This window comes from Sander lucioperca, chromosome 2 (genome assembly GCF_008315115.2).
Source record: "Sander lucioperca isolate FBNREF2018 chromosome 2, SLUC_FBN_1.2, whole genome shotgun sequence".
NCBI lineage: Eukaryota > Metazoa > Chordata > Actinopteri > Perciformes > Percidae > Sander > Sander lucioperca.
In genome coordinates, this window is record NC_050174.1 from 7,474,538 (window position 1) to 7,500,293 (window position 25,756).

General features: G+C 39.5%; 1 protein-coding gene across 3 annotated transcripts in view; it reads left to right on the forward strand.

Moving 5' to 3' along the window:
- The window catches only part of commd10 (COMM domain containing 10), a 66,056-nt gene extending 51,025 nt beyond the window's left edge, over nt 1-15,031 (forward strand). The window contains exons 6-8 of one of the 3 annotated variants that reach the window (XM_035991529.1): nt 8,750-8,809; nt 9,684-9,766; nt 15,013-15,031. In XM_035991529.1, the coding sequence (XP_035847422.1) occupies nt 8,750-8,809; nt 9,684-9,722 (99 nt within the window). In that variant the 3' untranslated portion in view covers nt 9,723-9,766; nt 15,013-15,031. Of the gene's footprint in view, nt 1-8,749; nt 8,810-9,683; nt 10,198-15,012 lie in introns of those variants that run through there. The other 2 variants (XR_004106030.2, XM_031305671.2) reach the window with 2 other exon arrangements.
- The last annotated feature ends 10,725 nt before the right edge of the window (nt 15,032-25,756 follow it).

The window sequence follows — 25,756 nt, forward strand, 5'->3', positions numbered from 1 at the left end:
ATAAAATAACCCCCGCTGATCATCCTTCAGCAAGATGGCAGAATGCTGCTCAGACAGCCAGAGAAGCTTGTGAATGTAGGCTGGCACAAAGACAGAGAGGACAGGCAGACAGGTTGGCAGACATGCATGTACTGTAAGCCAGCTGACAAACAGTAATGTCTCATATATTGTGGTTGCTGTAAGCTGACCGAGAGACAGCGAAGCAGTCAAGCATGCAGACAAGTTGATAGACCACATAGAAAGATAGAGAAAGATAGACCAGCACTCACTCAGTCATCGGGTTTAAAAAAAAAAAAGAATGTGTGACCATGGCAACGTAACAGTGTAACAGCAAGGATTGTAGATTTGTTTTTGGATTAACAATGGTTGTAACGTGTGATGAAGCCAAAGGAACAAAGAAGAGTGTGTGTGTGTGTTAATTACAGTAAAGCATCCAGGAAAAGGAGTGAATTTGTTATGGCTGTGTGTGTGTGTGTTGAGGGATAAAGGGTTGCCAAAATCCGACAGCTCAGCCTCATGTGCATGCCGCCTCTCTTTCTGCCTATTTGTCTGTCACTGTCAAGATATTTCTCTGTCAGGCAAAAGTCAACGACCAGGCAGCGGCAGAGATGCTCCAATTGGACGAACTGTCAAGGAGCTCACAGTCACAGAAGACACATAATGTAGCAAAGTCACAGAGGACCTATAATGTAACACATCCTCTTTCTGCAGAGCGCTCGAGCTGGCAAAATTACAGTAACCCTTTCTTTGATGCTGATTTAATATTGTGCTGGTGTCATATTGAAATAAGCAGAAAAGCAGGAGGATACGTTTTTATTCTGAACTTTCACACTCAAATTTGTTCATATTTATTCATTTTAGTCGAGTAGGTATAAAGTGCAGCACATTGTTATGCATTTTTGGAAAAATCAGTTGATTCAATACAGATTTTGGAAACATTTATGCGATATGTCAAGGCCTGAAAGAACAAACACACTTTACATTTTGTGTAATTAACAATAGAGCATGAATCTGTTCTGGGTTGTTTTTCAACAGCCATCCTGTTTTTTGTTTTCCTGCTAGTTAAGACCTTGTTGTAATGTGACATCATTTCTGGATGAGGTGACAAGCTCTAGGTTGTCCACATAGGCACCTAGGTAGCACAGAGGAAAAACACCCTAGCTCAAACTTTACTGGAACACAGCACGTCTTCCAGCAATGCACTCTGTTGGCCAATCAAGTACATGCAAGAGCACTTACCTGAAAGATTACTTTGTAATAAAAACAACATAGTACTAGTATATTATAACAGAGTTGTGAAATGATGTCTCATAGTATTATAAATTACTGTCCAGTGCTTTGGTGTTGGTAAGCCTCCAAACTCACTGATGTATCGTTTAAACAGGTCAGGACCCCTTTTAATCTCATCATTGCTATCTGAAAGCAACACACCAACGCAGCACCTTGCATTTTCTTAATGTAGAGCTATTAACAGTCTAAAAGAGGGCGTTAGCAGTAACTAAAAATGATGATCTGCTACATGCATGCAAGCAAGTAAGATAACCATATTTTTACAGGACTTTTCAGAACAGAAGTTACAATGGGCTTTAGAGGAAAAATAAAAGAAAAGAGATGGAGATAAGAGACAGTGAAGACAATATATTCAAGCAGAATTAAGTATAAAATAAAAGGTGTAGAATCAAGAGAGAGAGCCAAAGAAAATAATAATGATGTTTTTTAATAATGATAATATAATTAATCATGTTATTGTACCCTGTTCTGTGGAGCAGAGTCTTCTGATGTAATGAGACAGTCCTCTATACAAGCATCCAACAGAACAGTTTTTGAATTCTCAAATGTTGATCTACACAGTGCTGTCTATCTATGCTGTCGGTACAACTCAGAAACTTCTCCACCTTTCTCCAAGACACACAAACTTTTACCCAAGTACACATGACATTTGACTAAACTACGAAAGATTGATTGACACTTGTTGTCAACACTTGAGCCTGATTCGCTTCACTTCGTGTCTGTCTGGTGTGGGCTTTGTTTTGATATTTTAAGATTGCTTCACCTGACAGCCAGTTTCACACAGACAAAAAGTGCTGTCCTATTTTTCTTTTTCTCTCTCTGTGAATTTATAGAACGCTTGGTTGTTATATTAGGTTTGAATTTAAATTTCTGGATATAGAACAAATTATTTCTGTCAGTTAATTCTTTATAGTTTGATGTTTGAGATGCTTTTGGTTGTTTGTTACATTAAAAGATCCCTTGGATTATCACAATTTTTCATTCTTTTGCTTAAGGTCTCATTCTCTTTCATTGTGTCTCTTCACTTTCTCCTTTTCACTTTGCCGCTCGTTTTTCCCCTATCTATTTCTCCCCTCCCCTCTTTGTTTTTGTCAATCATCCCTTCCTTCTCATCTTTTACTCCCTCTCCCTTTCCTTATTCCCTTCCTGCCTTTGAATTTATTTATTTTTATTTTCTTGATAAAAGCAGTTTCGGTAAAGCACTCAGCAAAAGAAATTCACGGCCTTGACAAGTATTTCAAATCCAAGCTATTCTTGAGGCAAATAATTGATGAGGAGTGCCTTTTTGCGTCCGCTCAGCCCCATTCAAACAGACTCCTTGTGGAATGAAAATACAACTGCTCGATGGCGTACACGTGGTCTTATATAAACTGACATTACTGACTCCAATAACCACTTGATGGGATAAAAGCAGCGCTTCTTGAGCGTCTAATTTCTTTCATCAATTGGATTACATTGATTGGTTGACTCACGAAACCTCTTAAAGCTTAAAATCATAAAAAAATTGGCCTCCACTTAAACAGTTAAAGGTTGTTCATCTAGGTCAGCTGTTCTCAACCTGGGGGTTGCGAGATAATTTTAGAGGGTCGCCAGATGGTTGGTGAGAAAAAAATAAAATAAAATATTTTAGACTGGGGGAATGTTTTTTGTTTAAGTTTGGAACCTTTTATGTGTTCAGTGCTTAATTTGTAAATCCGGAGGTCCTCGAATACAGAAAGAGTTCTGTTCCAGCAGATCAGAAGGAGAGAAAAAGTCAAGGGACGCATTTAAAAAATCCACAGTGCCTGGAGCACATTGGACAACGGCAGATGCTAGCTGTTAAAACCAAACCCAATAGGAGGTGCATAGAAACAGTGGTTTACAGCGGTTTGCAGCTCTCTCTCTCTCTCTCTCTCACTGATCAGGGTGTGGGGGGGAGGGGTTGCGAACACCAACCTGATTATTCTTGGGTGTCGCAACTCGAAAAGGTTGAGAACCACTTATCTAGATGACAACAAGTGCGCTGCTGTCGGAGCTTTAGGCAGAGCGGACTTTTTTAGTTTTGCGCCCATTTATTTAAAGGCAAATTCTGCTTTATTGTACTGCAACTTGGATTTTGTTTATGTAGTCTTGGCCATTATTTCTATTTTTTGTATCAATGTGTTCATTTCCGTAACTTCTGAGGACTTCAAACTAAAAAACAAAATCGTCAACAAGTGGTGCTAGAGGAATCATTAAAGACAGTAGGCTTATCCTCTCGGAACCACGATTGTCTGTACAACATTTCATGCCAATAATTGTTTAGACATTTCAGTCCACGTGTGGACTTTAGTGGACTGAAGTGGTGGACAGAGCATCTGGCCACAGTTTAGACAGATTATCTACCATTTCATTTCAAAGTAAAACTCAAAGTGAGCTTATCTGAAATGTCATTATTCTTTATTACACAACTACAGGGAGTGTAGTAGGCCACAGGTGAAGCATGAAGTCTTTAAACGGTGGCGAATGTTTACAACAGTCAGTTTTGGTAATAATTCTACTGTTGATTTTTGTTTTCTCTTCGAAATAGCTTTGGCTTATCATGAAGTTTGTTTGTTTATCGGAAGGTCGGGTGTTCAATCCCTGGCCCCTGCAGTCTACATGTCGAAGGGTCAAGATACTGAACCCCAAATTGCTCCCAATGGGTGCACCATAGGTGTGTGAATGTTTATCTGCTGAGCAGGTGGCACCTTGTATAGTAGCCTCGGCCACCAGTGTATGAACGTGTGTGTGAATGGGGTGAATGCTGCCTGCAGTGTAAAGTGCTTTGAGTGGTCGCTAGGACTAGAAAAGCGCTATATAAATGCAGCCAATTTACCATTTAAAACCTGACAGCCCGTGTTTTTCGTCCTATTAGCAATGTTGTCACAGAAACTAACGTGATAAGTACCATGTTATTATTACTGATACAAATAGAGGCCATGAAAATAATACCCAGGTTGCAATAAACCACCTTTTCCTTTACATTGTGGTATCCTTAGTTTGAGTCTGAGGGTTTCTGCTGTAATCCATATAGAGCTTCTTTCACAATTATCCCTCCATGACTCTGTTGGCTCATCTAGGGAATTGTACAAGTAACCTTGTCAAAAACTATTAGGCCTGTACCAAGAGCTGCAGCGGAATATTCAGTCCAACATTTCAGCAGTTTTTGAAGGATGCTTGATTTGTATTTGTTAGTTTATTCTCTCTCGTGTGTTGGATCTCCCTTTGTGTGTAGCCTATATTGTTATAACATACACCGACATGTAGTGCATATGGAACACTAGATGCAAGTGAATAAATGATTATCTTCATTGGTTAATCCAGTTTTCTGTATCCTGACACACAGGATTGTGGTTAAGAAGTGTGTGTGTGTGTGTGTGTGTGTGTGTGTGTGTGTGTGTGTGTGTGTGTGTGTGTGTGTGTGTGTGTGTGTGTGTGTGTGTGTGTGCGTGTACTGATAGTATAGGGCTGTGATGATGAGGATGATGTATCCTATCCCCATTAGTGTTAGCCTAGATCTGTCAGAGCCTTGTTGGGTTTCTGCCTGGCACAATCTCAACCCTGAGGAACAATGGGATGGGCCAAACACACACACACACACACACACACACACACACACACACACACACACACACACACATATGTTCCCAAGACAAAACAAAACAGTGTTTCTCTGTTTTTAACGCACACACATACCCGACAGTACCTAGAAATTTTCACATTCACTGTCAATCTCACATCCACATAAACACAAACACACTTTCATCCTCAACCCTTGTGTAACACACAGGAAGTGTTACAGTCTGGTTTGTTGTCTTATTGTAGCTTAGTTTTGATCGACATCATATATCACACACTCAAACTGCATTTTCGAATGACCCCATTCTCACCTCTGTTAGACAATAATGGAGGCAGCTCTGTTAGCTGACAAGTTTTATAAAATTTTTTCAACTCGACCGGTGTTGTTACTGTGACCCTAGCATACCGAAGACCATCAATGCAAATAACTGATTATGCGGCGCTGGTTTCTCCTCATTATAATAGTGTTTGCCACACTGGAGATCAATAGAGTGAGTGGTGTGAACAGATCAGTGCTGTTGGAAACACAGAGTGTGTTCATCATTCAACTAATTTAACTGCATGCCCAATTTGTATTTCAAATCAAATCCTTTCCTAACAACATCCTTGTTTACTCCGAGAAATTATTTATCACCTTGTAGAAATACTTTGATGTGCGTCTTCTTTACATTGCTTCTCACTCGTAACAAGACTTTAATGAGTTGTTTAATTACCTGTCGCGCAGAGGCTGTCCTTGCAGTGCTCCCTCTGCCGTAGCTAAACTCAAGGCCGTCCTACATTCTCCTTCCTCGCTGTGGAGTTGCTGGGGTGTGGTGGCTTTGGCGAGAGATAACATCTTCCCTCTCTTTGCTCTGTGCTCTCTTTTATGGACTTTTAACGTTGCTTCTAATTAATATCTCTGTCATTAATTTGCAGTGACACATGGCCTCCCTCCTTCCACCCACCCAACCAGCCAGCCAGTCAGTCAGATTCAAGCCCCAAAGCCCTGTTTAGTCTCTAAGCACCAAACTGCAGAGAGGAGAGCTGTAGACAGGAGTGTACAATGCTCTGAAACTCACATGGTTTTAGTGTATTTCAGCACAGATTTCTTTATTTTTTGTTTGTTTCTTTGTCTGTCTTTTGTTCATTCATTCATTCTTTCTTTCCTCCTGCCCTCCTAGTTGGTGCCAGGAGTTCTTTGCCATTATCAACATTCAGCGTGACGGCACTGAGTGCACTTTAGTTGACTACAAGACTGCCCTTCTCATTCTTTCTTACCCAGAAAGCATTTCTCATATTATGGCTATTTTCTCAATGACGAGTGTTGATAAATTGTCTCGCCATTACGCCCACTCATGGGTTTTTGTGATGGGATGATGATAATGATGATAGCAGTCCAGTGATGGTTGCCCTTGGTTTCATAGGTTAGCAGCGAAACCTTGTTTTGAGCCTGCAGTCTTTTCAGAAAGGAGAGAGAAACAGCGAACGCTTCCCAGGTGAACTGGAAAGCAAGATGTAGAGAACTTTAAAATATTGAAGCAGTGTTCACAAATCCTAATTACATATGCCAGCTTCGCAAGACACAAGCTTCCTTATCCATTGTATTGCTATTGTATCAATATCTATCTATAAATTGTAGGAACGTCTGTCTGTCTGTCTGTGTGTTATGCGCATATCTCTCGAAATGTTAGTACGATGGATTTGAAACTGGACAGGTGTCTTGCTACGGGTACAAGTAAGTGCAGTGCCAAGGTTGACGAAGTTTGGATTAGAAATGCAAAAGATATCGTTAAATATATCGGTAAAAGAAGCACACATTGGCTTTTGCTGCTCTAGCCGCTGGCCACTCCCCCTCACACCCTGAGGACCAGAGACAGAGAGCAGCGGAGCTTTGGTAGCTATAATGTGACATACACCTCAGACCCACAAAAATGTGCAAAGTAGCACAACTTTGGACTGTCTTTGACTTTGAATAAACAAACGACAATTCCCGAATTTAAGACACATTAACAAGTGCAGACAGAGCGTGATGCCACTTATAGGCAGGCTATTTATCTTATAAAGCGAGACGTATCTATATGTGTGTCCGTGTTTGGGGGAAAGGTAACCTGCAAATCAGCAGACGCCACATGCAGAATGCTTTAGAACAGCGGGGGGACTATTTTCCTGCTATTGTATTAAATTGCTGTGAGCTGACAGAACATAACGTAGCCTAATCTCAAAGATTATTCCTTCAGAGCGCTGTGCAATGTGAGAAAATCTCAGTGTTGAACCGGGCAGATACATCAGTTTTCATCAGACTCACCCTGGGTCGGGTTAATTAAGACGCCAAAATACCCCCGCGAATCAAATCCCCTACTTCACCGTTAACCATCAAGCCACTAAACCTGTATGGAAATGAACATCTTTGCTGAAATGTTAAATTTGTTAACGATCCGACGAGACAACACCGTCTCTCTCTCTCTCTCTCTCGCTCTCTCTCTCTCTCTCTCTCTCTCTCTCTCTCTGCGCGCGCGCACACACACACACACACACACACACACACACGCGCACACACACACGCGCGCACGCTGATTAGCTCTCATAACGGGCCGGGTGTGTAGCGCACTGCCATGATTACTCCACATTTTCATTGTGATATTTTGTGATTACATTCTGAATATGCAGCGTTCTCTGTCAGGTAAATACAGTAGTACTATGTCTTCCTCTGATGTAGAAGTATCCTACACTGTAAGTCAGTAGTAGGCTATACAGTGGAGTTGCATATTAAGTGGTTTGGGGTCCTTCTGTAAGTAATTTTGGGGGACAATTTGGTTTTGATGAATTCTACAAGCAGCAATACCACAGGCCAAGCAATCGCCTGTTTCAAGCAGGCACATTTTCAACGGGCTCTGTACTAGTTGATTTAATTCCAGACTTTAAAACAGGCACTATTTTCTCTTGTCTCTTATCACTCTGTTGAAATACATCTTGCTATATTCAAATTATAAAGTTACATAATTTCAGCAGATATATGGGTTTTTTATCTTACTGTAACCCCTCAATTTAAAGGAAGGAAGAAAAAGAGATGGGAAAGAAAGGGAAAAAAAAAAAAGTAGTTTTTGCTCTGCATCACGTTTTCTTTACATCTGAAATACAAACAATACATTACAATACAAGTAATGGATGTAACAATTAGAACTTAAATTTTCTAACTTTTTTATGGTTTATTTCTTCCCCACTCATTCTAATTCACAGTCAGATACAAACAATCTACATAGTACACTTCTTAGTCTGTGCTTTTCCTTGTATGCTAAATGAATCAGTCTGCTTTATCAGACTAGACACTGTGTTATTAAAATGTGTCATGAAAAAGCGCACAAGCAGTAAAATAGTTTAGTGTTCCATGGCGGGCCTTATTTTCTATATTCCAGTGCATGCTTTGCAGGGTTACTGCATGTATTCACTGTGATGTCAGTGTTGAAACAATATGTTGTTGATCATGCTACATATGATGCAGCCAGTCACTTTTAAACCAAACAGAATGGAGAGTGGACAGTGACTTTGCCTTCAGTGTATTTTTAAACACTGATGGATAAGACTTAGAGGATAGTACGTACTGGCCAGAGAGCAGTAATAATTAATTAATGAAGGTTTTTATGGAAAGCACAAGAAAGCCGACTGAAGAGGTCTTGGTCATTACTCTTACGTATGTGCTCTTGTTGCTGCTTTTTTATCCTCTGTTTTGTTGTTCTTGTACCTCTCTTATTTTTTTATTTTTTATTTGTTTTATTTAGGTTGTTTGCTACCCCACACTCTTATGCCTCTCTAACCCTACTTCTCTCTCTCTCTCTCTCTCTCTCTCTCTCTCTCTCTCTCTCTCTCTCTCTCTCTCTCTCTCTCTCTCTCTCTCTCTCTCCAGGTTCAGGAAAATGTCTTTGTTGATTTTAACCACCAGGAGCTGCTTGACCTCTACAACAAGGTCTGTTATTTGTGTGTGTGTGTAAGTACATGTATGTGTCCACTTTCATGTCACGTTGCATTAGACGTGGTTAAACTTATCTTTTCAATGTGTCATCCGATCATGTCAGGACGCATGAACTGTGAAGTCGGTATGCTCCAAGATCGGATCTTGCTCACATTGGGATCCGATCAGCCAGACCACATGCCAAGGTGGCCTGGCTCGCAATCCGGACAATTGATCAAACATAGGTCTTGCGTCATCTTCCCGCCGCAGAGTTCCTCTCCCAAGTGGGAGCAAAGGGATGAGATTCGAAAATGGAGGAAAACCAGGGCTGGAGCACATCCGAGTCCCGCTCTCTTATATCACTGTAGTCACTGTGGTATATGTATTAATCACTCGTCTCCGCTGCTTCTCAACAAAGCGCATCTCGTACGGGCCCTGCCACCATTACAAAAAAATATATATACTGTATATAAAGAAAAGAAGAAGGGTCTCTCTTGCACCAAGTACCATTGTGGATGCACCTATTGTGCGGGAATATATCCGATCACTATCTGATCAGGCAGTTCGCATTGCAGTGTCAAGTGTGGACACACATACAGTATGCGTACACAGCTGAGTTCTAATGTTGCACATCCAATCACAAAAGTAGCATTGAAAAGACCACAGCCTAAGTGTTTCAGTGCCTATCTCCCATGTTGCATTGCACCCTGACTGACAGACATTGCCTGACAAAATCCATCTGCCTGCCCATCTCCCTCATACTTTGATACATTTTTTGTGGCCTCTTTCTCTTTTTAGTTTTGTGTGTGTGTGTGTGTGTGTGTGTGTGTGTGTGTGTGTGTGTTCCTTTTTTCTCCAGACACTCAACCCTTTCTCTTCTTTCTTTCAGCTTGAAATCGTGCAAGGCCAGTTGGATTCTCTGACCTGATGCATGGTGCTCTCTCTCACACACACACACACACACACACACACAGAGTGTTTTTGCTGACAGCTATGCCAGCTGTTCCATTCTTGCTCTGATTTATTAGAGAAAAATGTCAAACTTTGATTGAAGGAGTTTCTTTCCACTTTAAGCTCCTTTTATTCCAGGTGCGTGCTCATAACTTGGAGAGGCTGGTGTGATAAATTATGATAAATCTGATTGTACTTGTAATTGTATTGAAACATATTTCTTAGTAATATTTTATATGTCCAGCAGTGAGTAACAAAAATGTTTGATGGCCCTAGGAATTAGTTATTATAAGATTTAAAAAATGTGCCAATAGTCAATGATCGTGAATATTGTTTGTACCCTTAGAAAACTAAGTTAAGGGAAATGCTATGTTGAGTTATAAACAAATTAATTTTGTGTCCATGACATTCTAATAAAATCTGAAGTGGAGGTGAAATCCATCCATGCTGTTGTTATTTTCGTGAAGGCTCATTATTTCTCATTAAGACCAACCTGGACTGCTGGTTCAACAGATGGGAGTTCTGGGAGGCACAGCGCACCTCCAGTGTGTGTGATTGTGTGTGTCTTTGTGTGCGCATGCATGCATGTGTCTGTGTGTAGATGGGTGCATGAATATGTCCTTGTCCATGCATCTGTCCTTGTGTGTGTGTGTGTGTTTTTGTGTGTGTGAATAATTCCTCTCTTCCGCTTTTTGAATCCAAACGTTCCCAGGCTTCCATGCAGATTCAGTAATCCCAATCCCATCAGATCTGCCCAGTGGTCCCTCAACGCTCAAAACAAGGCAAGCTGGTTTGCAAACATAAAAACACAAAACAGTTAATTCACACATATAAGACCAATCAAAAAATGCAAGAATATAATAGTGTAAAGATTAAAAGAAATGAAAAATAGTTGTATAGTGAGGGGTAACATCAACAGGTGGTTGGTTTGTTGCAGTGTTGGTGGACGCAGGTGTTTTACTGGCTTGTCGTGATGAAGAAAAAACAACCTAAATGTACATGTCAGTTGATTTACATTCCAAACCACACCTGTGCACATTGCGGTCACGCTTAGTGATTCAAAGAAAGAGATCACGGACAAAGCGGGTCGAAATGAGCTTTCTTCACTGGATGTTTGGGCTCATTTTTTGGGCGAGCAACTCAAACATTTGGAAGGAGCCAGTTGAGGTGGTTTGGGGATCTGATCATGATGCTTCCTGGATGTTTCATTTTGGAGGTATTCTGGACACATTTAGAAGCAGAACACACTAGAGAAATGATTATATCCCCCAGGATGAGCTTGAGGTTGTGGAGAAGGCTATTTAGGCTACTTTTCTTAGACTACTGCCACTGCTTTATAGACCCAGGTAAGCAGTGGAGAATGGATGGATGGATAGATCAAAGGAAATATGAGCTTATACAGATTTACCCCTAAATTCCACTAGGCGTGTCTGCGCTCTGGCAGCGCCGCGGTATATCACATCAGTACACTATTCTAACAACTAAAACACCACCACAAATACTTGATCATTGTTCATAACTGGACCAAATGGAAGAAACCATTTACCTATGTAGACTACTTACTTTATGGTAGAAGCACAGATATCCAGGATAAATGTCCATATCAACTAAATCTGCAAGCAAAACGCTCTGCATCTGACGCATGACGCACGGCGGAGGACGGAACAAAACCACAGGGAACCCCCTGGTATGTCTCCTGCATAATTGAAGTACTTCTTTGAAAATTGTTTCAAAAACTTGTCCCTCAGTCAGACTCATTGCAGACAACTTTCCCATGCGGTTCTGATGCTTTTAGTGTCTAATCTTAGCAAGTGGCAAGCTGTGTTAATAGGATAATTGGCATGTAGAGAGGACATAAAAACACAACAAAATCACTTCCCCTTCCACCTTGCCCTGTAAAACCGATGAATTCACCTCTTACTTTACTGTGGGAACCCTACTTACAGCTGGCACCCTCGGATATACTGCAAATATCCAAAAGTAGTGTAACACACCAAGACACCCTTCTTCCTTTTTCAGCTACATTATGGTAGACTCAGAGTAAACCTTGAACATTTTTGAATGGAGAGCACACATATATAAGTAGGCTACATAAAAAACACACAAAAAAAATATTGACACACTAGATTTCTAAAACAAAACTGGAAAATGACTCACTGGGTGTCTTAACTGTCCCAAAAAACCCACTTCTGAACCACTTCTGTCCTGAATGCTTTATTTTTATACTCCAATTGACAATTTTTGCCACCATGCAAAAACGCCTGCAGCCAGAGGGAGCGCCGTGTTGCACAGCATGGAGAACAGATGGCAAGGCCAAGCAGAGATGGCCGCCTGAAAAAAAAAAGAAACTCACACACTGAGATTCACACTGAGATCCGGCAGAACACAGCACACAGAGTCCCAACGAGAGCAATAGGGGGAGTGTGTCTGAGTATGCATGTTTATGTCTGGTGAAGTTGTGTCTTTGCATGTACTTGTCAAAGCTCTTTGCATGCTCTGGTGTATGTGATGAGGCAAACTTACCACGGCTGGACACCACACAAACATACTCCCTGGTTTTTGCAGAGAAGCAAGTCGGTTGCTGTGCTTTTCCAGCTTTAATAAGTGTCTAATGGACTTACCTCAGTGTGTGGCTGCGGGCCTACAGGGCTGACAGAGCTTGGCCACGGATGACAGACACTGATAGCTGACTTCTAGGATGCACAAAAGAAAGCAAACAGTTGAACCCAGTGTACACTACCAACAATAATGGGGATATATTTGAAAACATCTTTGTTTTTACTCACTCTGGCCATCCATGTTAAGCAGGTGTTTTCCACCATTAAAAACAGATTTTTTTTTTTAAACTTCCTGCAGGGTCTCATTATGTATTGTGGATATGGAAGCTTTTTAAAAGTAAGCTATATCCATGATAACACCTGTTGTTAAGCCAGACAGAAAATAACGTGTATCATGGCCGAGTTAACAATGGTCCTCTCAGTCACCAGTGACCGGAGAGCTCAACTGCTAAAAGTTACTGATTTGGTCAGCAACAGTCAGTTATAGTCAGTTCATTTTGAAGATTTGTTGTTAAAGACGTTTTTTCTACATATATGAACACCTTTACATAACTGTTTTGGTTTTTCAGAACTCATCGAACAAACTGAATTTGAAAATATAGCCACGTAACTGTGGACATGGCCTCCTACCATTGGCAAAACGTTGGTGTGCATTTGTGAGCGCATTCATAGGTGCTTGTGAGGACGTGTGTGTGGATCAATGTCTGTGTGGACTATAGACAAAGCACTAAATGCTTAATTGTGTCTGTGTACAAATGTAAAAATAATTTTTCAATGGAATGATCCGATATAGATTCATAAAATCCAGAGTCGATCTCTGTCTCTCGTATCATATGAAACCAGAAGACTTAAGAAATCCATTGGTACCAACTATGTCATGCTAGCTTGTTGGGAAAAAATTAACACTCCAAAGTTGGGCTACATTTTGGTGATGTAAAAATTGGCATGGCCATTTTGAAAGATGTCCGTTGATTAGACTCTCACCTCAATATATCTAGATGAATTATCACTCAATACTCACTGACTGTAGAGTTGCACTTTATTGTATTGACTGCTGTAGTCTGTTCATGTTAAATAAAAAGTACATTAATGCAACTGCTTTAGGGTAAAATATTTATGTAAACATGAATACTTTTAATAATGCACCAGGTTAGAGGGTTCCTTGTACAATATCTTTCAAACCCAAGCTAAATTAGTTTGTAACTTAAAACATCCCTAATCAAATCGATTGAATCGAATTGGACATCAAATCGTATCAAGACCTTGCGAATCAAAATCAACTTGATTCTCCAAATCAGTGGCAACCCAGCCGTACAGTGTATCAGTATTCTCCAGTGCAACTATGCTTGCCTTTGACAACCACTACTTTCAAAAGACAAAGAAGACACGATCATGAGTGTCTTTTGTAAAAGATTAACAACAGCTGAGAGTCAAAACAATAATATTAAGCTGTACAGATAGCACCATACCATTTTTATGAGGAATGACTCTTGAAAATGGACAAGCGAGCAAAAATCAACTAATAAAAAGTGAACAATAGCAGAGCGGTAGTCACGATAAATCTGTGTTGTGTCAGGAACAATCTGTTTTGCATGCCATTGTCTCTAATGTGTGCCTGGTTATTATAATAATTATTTCTGTGCTCTCTAGCAGAAAGTGGTGCTATAATAGGATACTATCTGAATAAAAATGTGAACAGTCAGTATTTCCCACTTTTCTAAAACTATCAGTCCGTTTACAGGCAGTTAATACTGTGAATAACCAGATAAAGTTCAGTTAAAACATTTTCATGTTTCAGAAGTTCCCAGTAATCAAATTCCTCCAATGTTCCCAGTTAATATGAATGTTTGAAATTTGAATTAATGTCCAAAAAAGGGTGTATGGTAGCCTAGAAATAGTGCTCTGCATCTTTCAGCACACTAACCATGAGAAAAGGTGCACTGTTGCCACTGTAATGTAAAATATTGACATGATTTGAACCTACATTTGATGAAAATAACCAGGTTATTTGTGTTATAAGTCCTGTTACACAGAATCTGTGTGCAATACTTCCAAAATTAGATGATGAACTACATTTTTGAAACATTCTTTGGCACCCAACCAGCCCTGTCCAGAGAGGTTTGGAAATAGGTTGGCACTGCAGTAATTGGAGTTATAAATGGGGGTACTACTAACCTTGATATACATTAGTAATAAAGTGGATAAAGGCACCTTGTTTGATCCTAAACCTCTGTAGATCCATTGGGTGTAATCCAAGAGCTGGCTGTCAGCTCTGACCTTTATCAAAAAAAACTGATCCCATCTCGAACTGGCATGGAACAAAATGTGGGCAATCTTAAACAAATCTTAAACTAATAGATTAACAAAAGACTACAAGACTAACGTGAAACCCCAAGATGGATAATTTCTACAAAACAGCCATAATAAAAACAGCTAAACAAATGTGCTCTTTCACCAGCATTCAATTTTGTGCCATGTATATGATAATCTCATCATTAGGGCATCGCAGCCCTGCTTTTTCAACAATTGACTTTAAACATACACCCACTCTCTTAGTGCAGGTTGAGGTTTTCATGAAATCTTTTCATATTTCCTTTGAACTTTGCACTTCAGTCACTTGTGTTGCTCTGTTAACTCTGCAGCTGTTAACTCAGGCTTCTCTGTGACACCTCCTCTCCCTTAGATTCCTTGTTACACACACTTTTTGTTACACACACACACACACACACACACACACACACACTGTCTCTAGAGCATCAGCCATACAATATTTGCACTGTATGCAAAAGTATGTTCACACACTTACAGTAGATTTTTTTCCTTCTGTTTTGATAGTGGCAAAAATCATCACATATCATTTCTCTGGCTTTCATCTTACAGCACCATTGTTTATTTCCAGCAGAATAGCCGCATCAAATATTCAGTGATGCTCTTTGTTTTCCTGCCAAATAACCATTCTGCTTTCACCCCCAATAACCCACCTGTGGCCAGTCCCCACACAAACAAAATGTTTTGTAAATGATCAGGTTTCCCTTTCTATTCTAAAGTTGTATTCTTCATCAACAATGTATTTCTGCCTTTGTTTTACAGACTGTTATTATCCTTGTAGAGTTGCGTCATGCTAGGGCACAGACAGAAAAAGTTATAACCCCAGTGTCTTCCCTGCATGTTTATACAAAGGTTGCTGAGTTAAGTTGAATTTAGTTTCTTTTTCTTAACATGAACAGGGGCACCTTGCTTCTCCCTGAAACTTGGCTTCTTTTTTCACAGCCTTATGATCACACCAACACTCTCCTACAACTTTCCAACTTCATTATCTACTCTACCCAGCCACAAACTCTGCATGACCCAGCAGCCTCCGGTTCCTGTACAGATAAAGACACTTTACCCCCAGCCCCTTAAAGCTTCTTTTCTCCTCTGTATCTTCAGGTCCAAAGTGTTCCTCTGGAGAGGGGATATTAAAACTCGTTCTGCCTCTGTCCTCTTCAACCACACTGTCCACTCTTTATTACTGACCCTCAACTTTCTAAATGGTAGTCCTTAAAAAATTAATAATTGGAGTCTCTAAACTGCACTGACACATATGAAGTTTAGTTTTGTCGTTTTAGTTAGTTTGGTTTTTCAACCGAGATGTGACTACATGAGACATCTGCCGGTATTACAAATCTATTTCAATGAATTATTCTATTAGAAATATAGAGCGTGGTCTAGACCTACTCTATCTGTAAAGTGTCCTGAGATCATTATAACTTCTGTTATGATTTGACACTATACATAAAATTTTATTGAATTCAATTGAAATTGAATTATAAAGTATGTCACCAGGATCAGTTGTCCTCTCATTAAGCATAACCCTGCTTCTAATTTTCTGTGGCTTTCTGCTCTGTGCTGCAGCATGTCTAAAATTAGCCTACATCTGTTTTCTCTGCTCCAGGAGCTGCTTGTCCATCTACACATCCGCTGCAGTAATGGTTTTTGAGTTCAAGCATGTGCATAAGCGTGATGAAAGAATGTCAATAAGCTAATACATGTATGATACTGTAACAGTAATCTATGCAACATGTTGCAGGAGTTCAGTATACTACATTGGTTGTTTTTCTCCAGTGGAATGTATGAAAGGACTGTTTTTAGCCCAATAACTACAAATCATATATGTTACTGCTTACCATTTTTTACAACGTGGGTTTGTTACAACATGTTTTCTAGCTTGCAGGTAGCTATTTATTTCATTCATGATAGTGCAATATGAAAATTAACTTGTAGAGGCTTGAAACTGGCATGAGATCCAATGGCAATGAGTTACCTTTATTTTCTTGCCCAAAGTTGTGTGGTGCTTTCAAGGAAGGTCTGATTTCTTACATTTTAGAGACAGCAGCCAAAAAAATCCTGCATTCATTAGAAATAGTTTCAAGGAATCAAACTCAGGAGACAAAAATGAGCGATGGACATCATGAATAAAGTATGACGTGGATCTGCAAGGTTCTTGGATTAAAAACACTCAAAACTCAGAGCATCCATGAATTAAACAAAAAGTGCCACTAGCAGTTGGTTTCAGTTGAACATTCTGTTGCTAGTAGCAACCGCCACTGACCCAGTTCCATAGCAGTTTATCTGACATTGTTACATCCACCATTTCGTCAGATCTATGACCAAGCAAATATTGACAGGCATCTTTTATCTACTCCACACATGCCCTTGTTGAATCTTTAAATACTTATATTATATTGTTGATTTATTATTTGCTAATTTTGTTCCTCTGTGATCAGTTTAGTACTACCCATGCTAGCAATTGCAAGAGCTGTCTGAGGCTAATTGTATGTTCCCTAAACGTTAGTTTTTGGTTTGGTTCGAACTAACCTTCAGAGAACCAGAAACTAACGTTCCCTAAACGTTCTTTGTTAGTGGGGAAGGCACGGGAGATAGTTCTCCATGGACTTTCAAGTTCTGTGGTTTCTGTTAGAAGCAAAAACAACTTTTATAAAAAAAAATGATCTTATCAAATTTGATAAAAAATATCACCCACTTACATGTATTTACCTTTTTCTTTAACAAAACATGGTATCATCAATATTACACCATAATTTATGATATTAATGACAATCTTTTGTCTGCTGTTTGGGTTGACATATGCTGACGAAACAAGAAGTCCAACAATACTACCTGAAGTATAGTATTAAGGCAAAGAACGAAGAGTGACAACCACATACAGTTTGAAACCTCCACATCACCTGTCAGCCTCTACAGGGAGGGGGGACCTCAGTGGTTCCCAACCTTTTTATGACCCCTTTACTATCCTTGGGTAAACTGACGACCCCTGACTAAGTGACATATTTCATGGATATACCTTATTATATTCAATCCATAACAATAACACTGTTCCCCTAACGTTGTAACATTTACGTATCCATAACATTCTTTTTTACATTCCCTAACCTTTAAAAAACTTTAACAACCATGGTACCAAAAATTAAAAAAATATGTATAATAATCACAATCAGTTTTATTGGCCACATAGACACATACTGTACAATAGAGACAACAATATACATATAGGCACATAACACAACATACAAAAAAATACAACTATACAAATAAGACATAATAAGTAGTTACGTTACTGCAACGCGTTACACCCAACACTGTACATGACACACACTATACAGTAATATTAGCTAGCTTAGTTAGCTGTAGTCATATATGTATAAATATGTTGTTGAAATGTATAACATATTTTCTGAGGTAAAATAAAGAAAATACTTACTATACATGTGTAGCGCGTTACACTACTTTTTACCCGAAAAAGTAGTTACGTTACTGTAACGCGTTACTTTGTATCTTTGTAAAGTACAAAGATATTGCAAGAAAACAACCACACGGGTTCATTGTTTACCTAATCATGCATCGAAGGGTTAATATGGTAAAGTGTAACTAGCACCATTGGATTCCTTGACCCTTACAGTGTAGATTTAGCAGTAAAAATCAACATTCCAGTTTATTCAGAAGTCGAGATATTACAATTTTAAATTTTACAGCGGCCATTTTTTAAACTTCAATATGGCCGCCCTGCCATATAGACATCTGAGCAAATGCAAACATTGATTTTCTGACTTCTTATACAATAACCTTTCCAAAAATGTATAGTTTAGCAAATCCCCCAAAAATTCCCACAAAGGTTAAAATCTGAATATAATGAACCTGACTATAAGACAACATTCTAAGTAGGCTAACTGTTATGTATTTTACTCATTTTACATTTACATTTACTAGATTATTCATTGTGTTGTACTGCCGATGGGGGCTTAACTATACATTCTGTTTGCTGTACAAAGTGTACAATACTTTTAATACTAGCCATTTCATGTCGGTCCATAAAAGAAAAATCATCTTGAATTTGGTATTTTGCCCTTGGTATGCATGTAGATGCACAGCAAGGTTAAAGGTTAGGAGTTGGGCTTTGAAGCTTTCACAGGAAGCTACTGTAAAACTGTGAAAACAGTAATGGACAAGAAGTTCAATAATAGGGATTACAAATTAGAAAAAAGACAGATACCATAAACAAGAGTTAAGACCAAAGTTAATGTAAAGATGAATTAGTACAGTAATAAGGAAACTGGATTCATAAAATTATAGAACAGCTGTCAAAAACAGTAAGAAGCATAGCACAGGCAGCACCACCACACACAGGCTTTGTCATTCAGAGGTCATACCACTGCTGCTGTCCTGCTGTCCCCATTGTTCGAAGCAGATACATCATCATATCTTTCAGACCAACTTTCTGTCCTCCTCTTCATTCCTGCTTTCTTTCTTTTCAAAGTCTTTGCTCCTCCAAACCCTCCCAACCATGACTGTGATGTCTTCCTAAAACTCCCATCTTTCTCTGTCACTCTCTCTGTTTCTGCTTCCATGCCCTGCCTAGCTGGCTGCACTGCACAGTTGGCAAAAATGATTAGGCACACTCATTCAACTAGCGCCTCTCTGTTGGTCCACTGCCCTAGGTGGCAGCGCTGGGCACCCAGCCTAGTCTGGCTCACTCTGGTCTCTTTCGCACTATAGAGCCAATCAGGCCCTGCCAGGCCTTACTCATGATTCACATCGTTTGCTTTCTCCTCGTTCCCCAACATTATTTCTTTGAGTCATCTTTTCATCCTGCTGCCAGCCGAGATGCTCAGCCAGATGGGCAGATTTTCCAATAAACAAGTTGCAGTTTTGATCTTGCGCTATGATATTATGGAGCCGACCTTGGCGCAGTTAAAGTGCACCTGGCCCAAATGAACTAAGTTTGCTACCGTGCCATAAAAAATGTTTGTTTTTGTACTGTTTACTCTCTGATGCATTATATGCTGTTGGACATACTGTGGTCTGTATCTGTCAGTGATGTGATATGGAAGCCTTCATACTGAATGTCCCCTTGACCTTTATGTCACAAACACAAAACAAAGTGGAAAGATAGGTCTATGCGAAACTATATACAGTAGCTAACATCCTAAGCCTGCCTAAGTCTGGTTTTTGGTCGTCTTGACCTTGGGGCTTGCAGCTTTGAAATATCCAGTCAGCTTGGGGATTTTTCCTAATAGCTGTGGTGTGCAAAAATTAAAGATGCATATAAACAGTTGAAGAACAGCAACTCATTCATTGGACAATAAAGACCGTTTACATACATTCAAAAGACGGGAGTACCACACAGTCAAGCATGATTCTTTTCTCCCTGTGATTTGTTTTTTTTCAAGCCTTTTGGGCCCTTTCACATTGTCGGGCCCCAGGGCTTGAGTCCTGGTAAGCCAGTGCATTATAACAGCGGTGGTGCTGCGTTTCCCCCAAGATGAGTTTGGCAAAATCAAGTTCAGTATGGGTTAGAGGAAACAAAAGAAAGAAGACAAAAGAAAAGAAGATAACTAACTTTTATTTAGTATTAATCATGTGCACCACTTCAGTGGTATGGCTGTGAAGCTATGATTAGACACTCAGTGTTTAGGGGGAGAAGTTTTTTATTTTTATCTTTTATATTCTTTTCTTCATTGATTTTTTTTTTTTTTCTACATATACATGTATTGATGTGTGTATTTTGTTATTTCATTTGGTTTTTCTTTTGTCTTTTATTTTGTTGTTTCATATTAAACTGTAATCATACTCTATGTTAAAGGGAGACACTTTATCAGCCCCTTGGGGTTTCTTGTCTTCCTTGCGCATGTTTTTTATGTGATGGATTAGTTACTGTGTACAAAATATTTTTCTAAATAAAGAAGCAAGAAAAAAAAAAGTTGAGGGAAAGGACCATTGATGCCAATTTTTATAATTCTAAAATGCTTCTTGGCTATACTTGTGCCTTTATCTATCACCACCACCTCTCTCTGGGCATTTGGTCTGTTCTGGTTCCACACAAAGCAGTCAGGTTCTGAGCAGCCAGTGTCTGCTGAAGACATCTCTGGAGTCTAGCTGGCACTGCCAAGACACTACAGCACTGTCACCTCGCACTAGACTCTCTCTGTCTCCCTGGTCATTCTTTCATGGCCTTCTGTTACCCCACTTGCTCTGCCTCTTTCTCTCTCTTGCTATCCTCCCTCCTCACAAAACCTCATCATGTCTTGCCTTTTCTCTCAATACGTGTGACATCATTTCTGTTGTTTGTTCTTTCTGTCTTGTCCTTTCTTTCTCACTCTCTTGCATCTCTTTGTTCTCAGTGTGTAGCTGTGGCAGACACTGTGGTAGCTGTGTCATGGTTCATTGTTTGCAGTTCTGATAAATTTAAATACAACTTATTCAATGTTGACAGTTTCTTACATTATCTAGATGCCTGCCTCATTTTCAAAATATTACATGGGCTTGCACCTCCACCACTGGGTGAATTCATACAACAGAAGAACAGCAATGGCAGGGCAACTAGGACAGCCACCAGGGGAGACTGTGTTGTACAGTAAAGATGTAGTAAGTTTGGCCAAACAGTCTTCTCAAATTATTGGAACTGCCTTCCTATTGAACTCAGAGAAAGCACCAGCTATCTATCATGAACTGCAATCATCAATAGCTGGTTTACCCTTAATCCTAAGTACTGCCCTTTGTATTGTACTTATTTTTTTTTTACTTTATTTATTTTATTTGTCCCTTTTTCTTTTCTCTTCTTTTTTCTTTCTTAATTTGCTCTCTATCTTTCTTGCATTCTTTTTTTTGTAATATGATGATGTGTTGACCTGCCAGGACTACAGACGAAAATTAGCTGTTTTGCTAACTCTGGCACATTTACATTTTGAGTGTAAACAAAAAATGTGTGATGTGCATTGTCCCGTTTAAATAAACAAATAAATAAATAAAAATGTGTTATGATTAGTGTGATTTGCATGCGTTTCTGGGCAACATGACAGGGAACAGTCAATGGCTGTCATTGCTGTTTAGGGTTGGTTTATGTTGCAGGGTAACAAGCGGTGGCAGCACATGCTAACATGCTGCCATGTTTCTTCTCATTTTTATTCCTCTATTCTGTCCCATTTGATTTTGTTTGGCTGTTATTGCTGTTGTTTGTACCTTTCTTGTGATTAAAGTTTTTGGATTATTCTTTAATGTAAAACTTTATAATTGTTGTGTTTGGTGTTAGGCGAGTGGCCTTGCCCTTCCCTGACTTTGTTTTGTTGTGATCCTGTTTTTGCTGTAGATGTTATTTTTGTTGCTGTTTTCATTTCTGCAAGCATGCCACCGCCCTGCCCTGTGATGTCCTAGGCAAGGTGGTACGGGGTGTGTATCTGCAGGGCGTCTGCAGCAGCGGTGTGTTGTGTAAACAGTCTCGACACAGATGGTGCAGCATGCCTCTACACATGGCAGGTTCACAGCTTGGGGAGCTCACCGTCCTCCTCTATCCCTCCCTCTCTCTCTGTCCCCTGTGTCTGTCAATGTCTGTCACTCTCTGTGTTTCTTTCTGTCTGCAGCACCTGCTGCACTTGTCTCTGTTGGTGTGCTTTGCTGTCTGTCTCTGTGTCTGTCTGTCTGCCTGTGTCTCTGTATGTCTCCTTGTATGTGTGTGTGCTGTTCGGATGCTGTTCTCCAGTCCTGCAGAGGAACGTAAAGGATAAATACAGTTTATTACAACTTTAATCTTACTTTCATAATTTTTTAACACCATTTCTACTTGTTATGATAACACTGTACCCACCCAAGTAATCTTTGGGATCAATCAGCAACATTGTGACCACTTTAGTTACAGGTAAAAGCAATTGTAAGTGCACCCTTAGTTGGTACTGTATAACCCCTCATTGCATTGGAAAAATGTCAATCCTATGTCCTACAAATGACATTTATACACCACAAATTGGTTTTGCCAGTTATGTTTGTAGAACTCTTACTACATTTTTTTCTTGCCCCAGCTGACTTCTTTTTGATGATGTTGCTGTTTTCCCCACATATATTGGTGAGTGTGATGTTAGTAAATCATTCACCTGTTTCTCTTTGTCCTTTTTACAATAATACAAACAATTTCACTGCACACAAATTTTGTGACGTTTTCGTTTATCCAGCTGCCTGTATATTAAGAGTGTCAAATGTGGCTGAGTCCTGTGAAGAAATGGATTGAAATGAAATGCAGGCAAGAACAAGTTGAAATCTGCAATATGTGTAGTCACCAGTTTTACCCCTTACAGGCCTGTGCAAAACACTCCCTGCCTTTATTGGCTTTCCTGCACTTTACGCTTTGGTCTGCTTGTCATCAGTAATAGAGAAATGAAATGAGAAATGGGAAAATGGAAGTTTGCTTGCTTTTACAGCATGTTCAACTTGAAAGCTATCAATTTTAGGTGGGCTGTTTCTTATGCTGTTTGGTTATCATTTGTAGAAGTTTATATTTCATTTCATTTTGCATATTCAAATATTGCACATGTGAAACAGAAACTCTTGAATCTGATGGATAGCTAAATAAATGTCTCTCCTATCAAGGGTAATATATGCTATCCAATGATCCAAGCCCACAGAACAGCTTTCAATCTTCTGCGGAATTTTCCCAGAAAGATGTGTTCTAACTTTTATCGATAGCACTTTAAAGCAATCAGACCAGTTCTGCTTTTTCCTTTCTGCGATGGAGGGGTGAAATGGAGGGATGGAGTTAGAGGGTAGGAAGATATGAGAGGGAGAGGAGCCTGAAAAGAGGGAAAGTAGGACAGAGAGATGACTGACTGTTACAGCCCTGTGGGTAGTTTGTAGCCGGAGCTGGTCTTGTGTCGGACCTGATGGGGGGAGTTCTGCTTCCCAGTTCAGTGAACACGGTGTGTTACAAACCAATCCAGCCAATTCAACACAGATGTCCTGCAGTTATGGTTAGGGAATTAAGTTTTCTGTCAAGTGATGAATTCTCTTTCAGCAGAACTTGCCAAGTCAGATTAGATGCTGTTGAGACGGATCTTTTAATTTATTGTTGACTCTTCAATTAAGACAATTGGAACGTCCACATATATCCTCTGTGTATGTTTTATGTAATAGGCCAGGTTTTCACTGCCTGGCCAGCACAGAAAGCACTGGACACATCATGCACACATCTGACCTTGTTTTCTACTCTACCAAAGGTAATAAGGACTTAGATAACTTGATGGTTATTTATAAGATGGAAATATATCAGCTCACCAACCAGCACACTGAATCATGTGATGAATAGATCTGTCTGTACAAAATTCAGAGCCTCGTCTTGAATAATGTAAACTGTAATCCTGACATGAAGAGTCGATTGATCACTTAATTGAAGAAGATGAAGAAGAGCAGCTTACAACAGTTTTGATAATCGATTGCTTCTTTAAGTCATTTAAAAAATGTTAATTCCAAAAAACATATTTCTTGGCTACTCAGAAAAGAGAGTTGAACTGGATGTGAACTGGAACAGGAGCAGGCCTGTCCAGGCAGCACACTGTAGATATGAGATGACAGATCAGAGGTCAGGGCTGTGAGCTAAAACAAGGAACTATCCACCTCCTAACCTGTCACTTCAGATCTGTGTTCAGCCTGGCGGTGATGCAGCGCTGCAATACTTCAGCTCCTAAATTGTACTGTCTGAAAAAAAAGCTCTGTGTTTCTTCAGCAGGGACAATAAATGAAGCGCAGATGAGGGGATTCAGGGACAACCATGTTATTATTGTGAAGACAGTAATACAAACTGACGTGCCTTTATCTAGTTTTATTTTCCTAGTGCCTGTATTTGTTTAGCTGTAGGTATCTTGAGGTGAATATGTAGAAATATTAAATTCCATCTTCATTACTACGCTTATTTTAATATATATTGTTCAAAGCAGAAGCATAGGAAACAGGAATATAAAAAGAGAGGCAGAGACACTGCACTCCACTACTACTGTAGGTTGTTTTCAGTGGAGAAAGAAAAAAAAAGAAAAATGTAGTAGCATGCAAAGGTCAAGAGTTTGAATTGTCTCAACAAATCTTGTTTCACACATACATTAGTGCTCCCAAGACCTGAAAACAGACCTCGATGTGTACTGTAAAATCTGTGGACTTCCCCTTAAAAAAGGGGGGATTTGTAGCTTTAAAACCAGACAATCATTCAGCTACACATATCAAATGTCCATCCCTGATGGGAAGCTATGAATAAAACCTAGTAACAACTGTTAGAGAACAATCACAGTTTTAAAGCAGATAGCAAAAGTGATGACAGCAGAGGTTAGGTTGCTGATGATAAATATATAAATATACTCTCAGGAATCAAAATTAAATAAATATTGACTGCTATGGGGAGTGCTTTTGCACCCTCTTATGCCTGTTTGGTGATGGGTTTATGGGAAGAAAAATATATACACAATATTGAAAATAACCCCTTTCATTCCAAAATATCACTGTGGTGCAGATATATAGATGATGTTCTTTTAATATGGAAGGGTACACTTAATGAGCTAAATAATTTTTTGACTTATGTAAATTCTTCCACAGATTATTTGTCCTTTACTATGGAATGTAATAATCAGTCCATTGATTTCTTAGATCTTACTATTTCTAAGGACGTAAATAATATTTTACAATCCACCATCTATTGCAAACCCCTTAGTAGGAATACCCTGTTAAGAGCCGACAGCAATCACTCGTCTCATCTAGTGGGCCAGTGGGCCAGTTTTTGCGAGTCAGAAGAAATTGTAGCACCACAACTGATTTTATGTCAAAAGCAGCCCAGTTAGCTCACTGTTTTGAACAACGAGGATATGACAAATCTGATATTACAAAAGCATTGGACAGGGCTCTAAGTACAGATCGCGCCTCACTGCTGAAGAAAAAACTTAAGTCACACACAACACCTAGAGTATTTTTTTCGACCGGCTACACTCCAGAAGCAGGAAGAATGAAAAATGTTATTCGCAAGCATTAGCATGTTCTGAAGAGTGACCCGACACTCAAAGACATATGCGCCAATCCGCCTAGGTTTATATTTAGGCGTGCTGGCAACATTCGTGACCGATTGGTCCATTCAGATATGTCTAATCCACCTCTG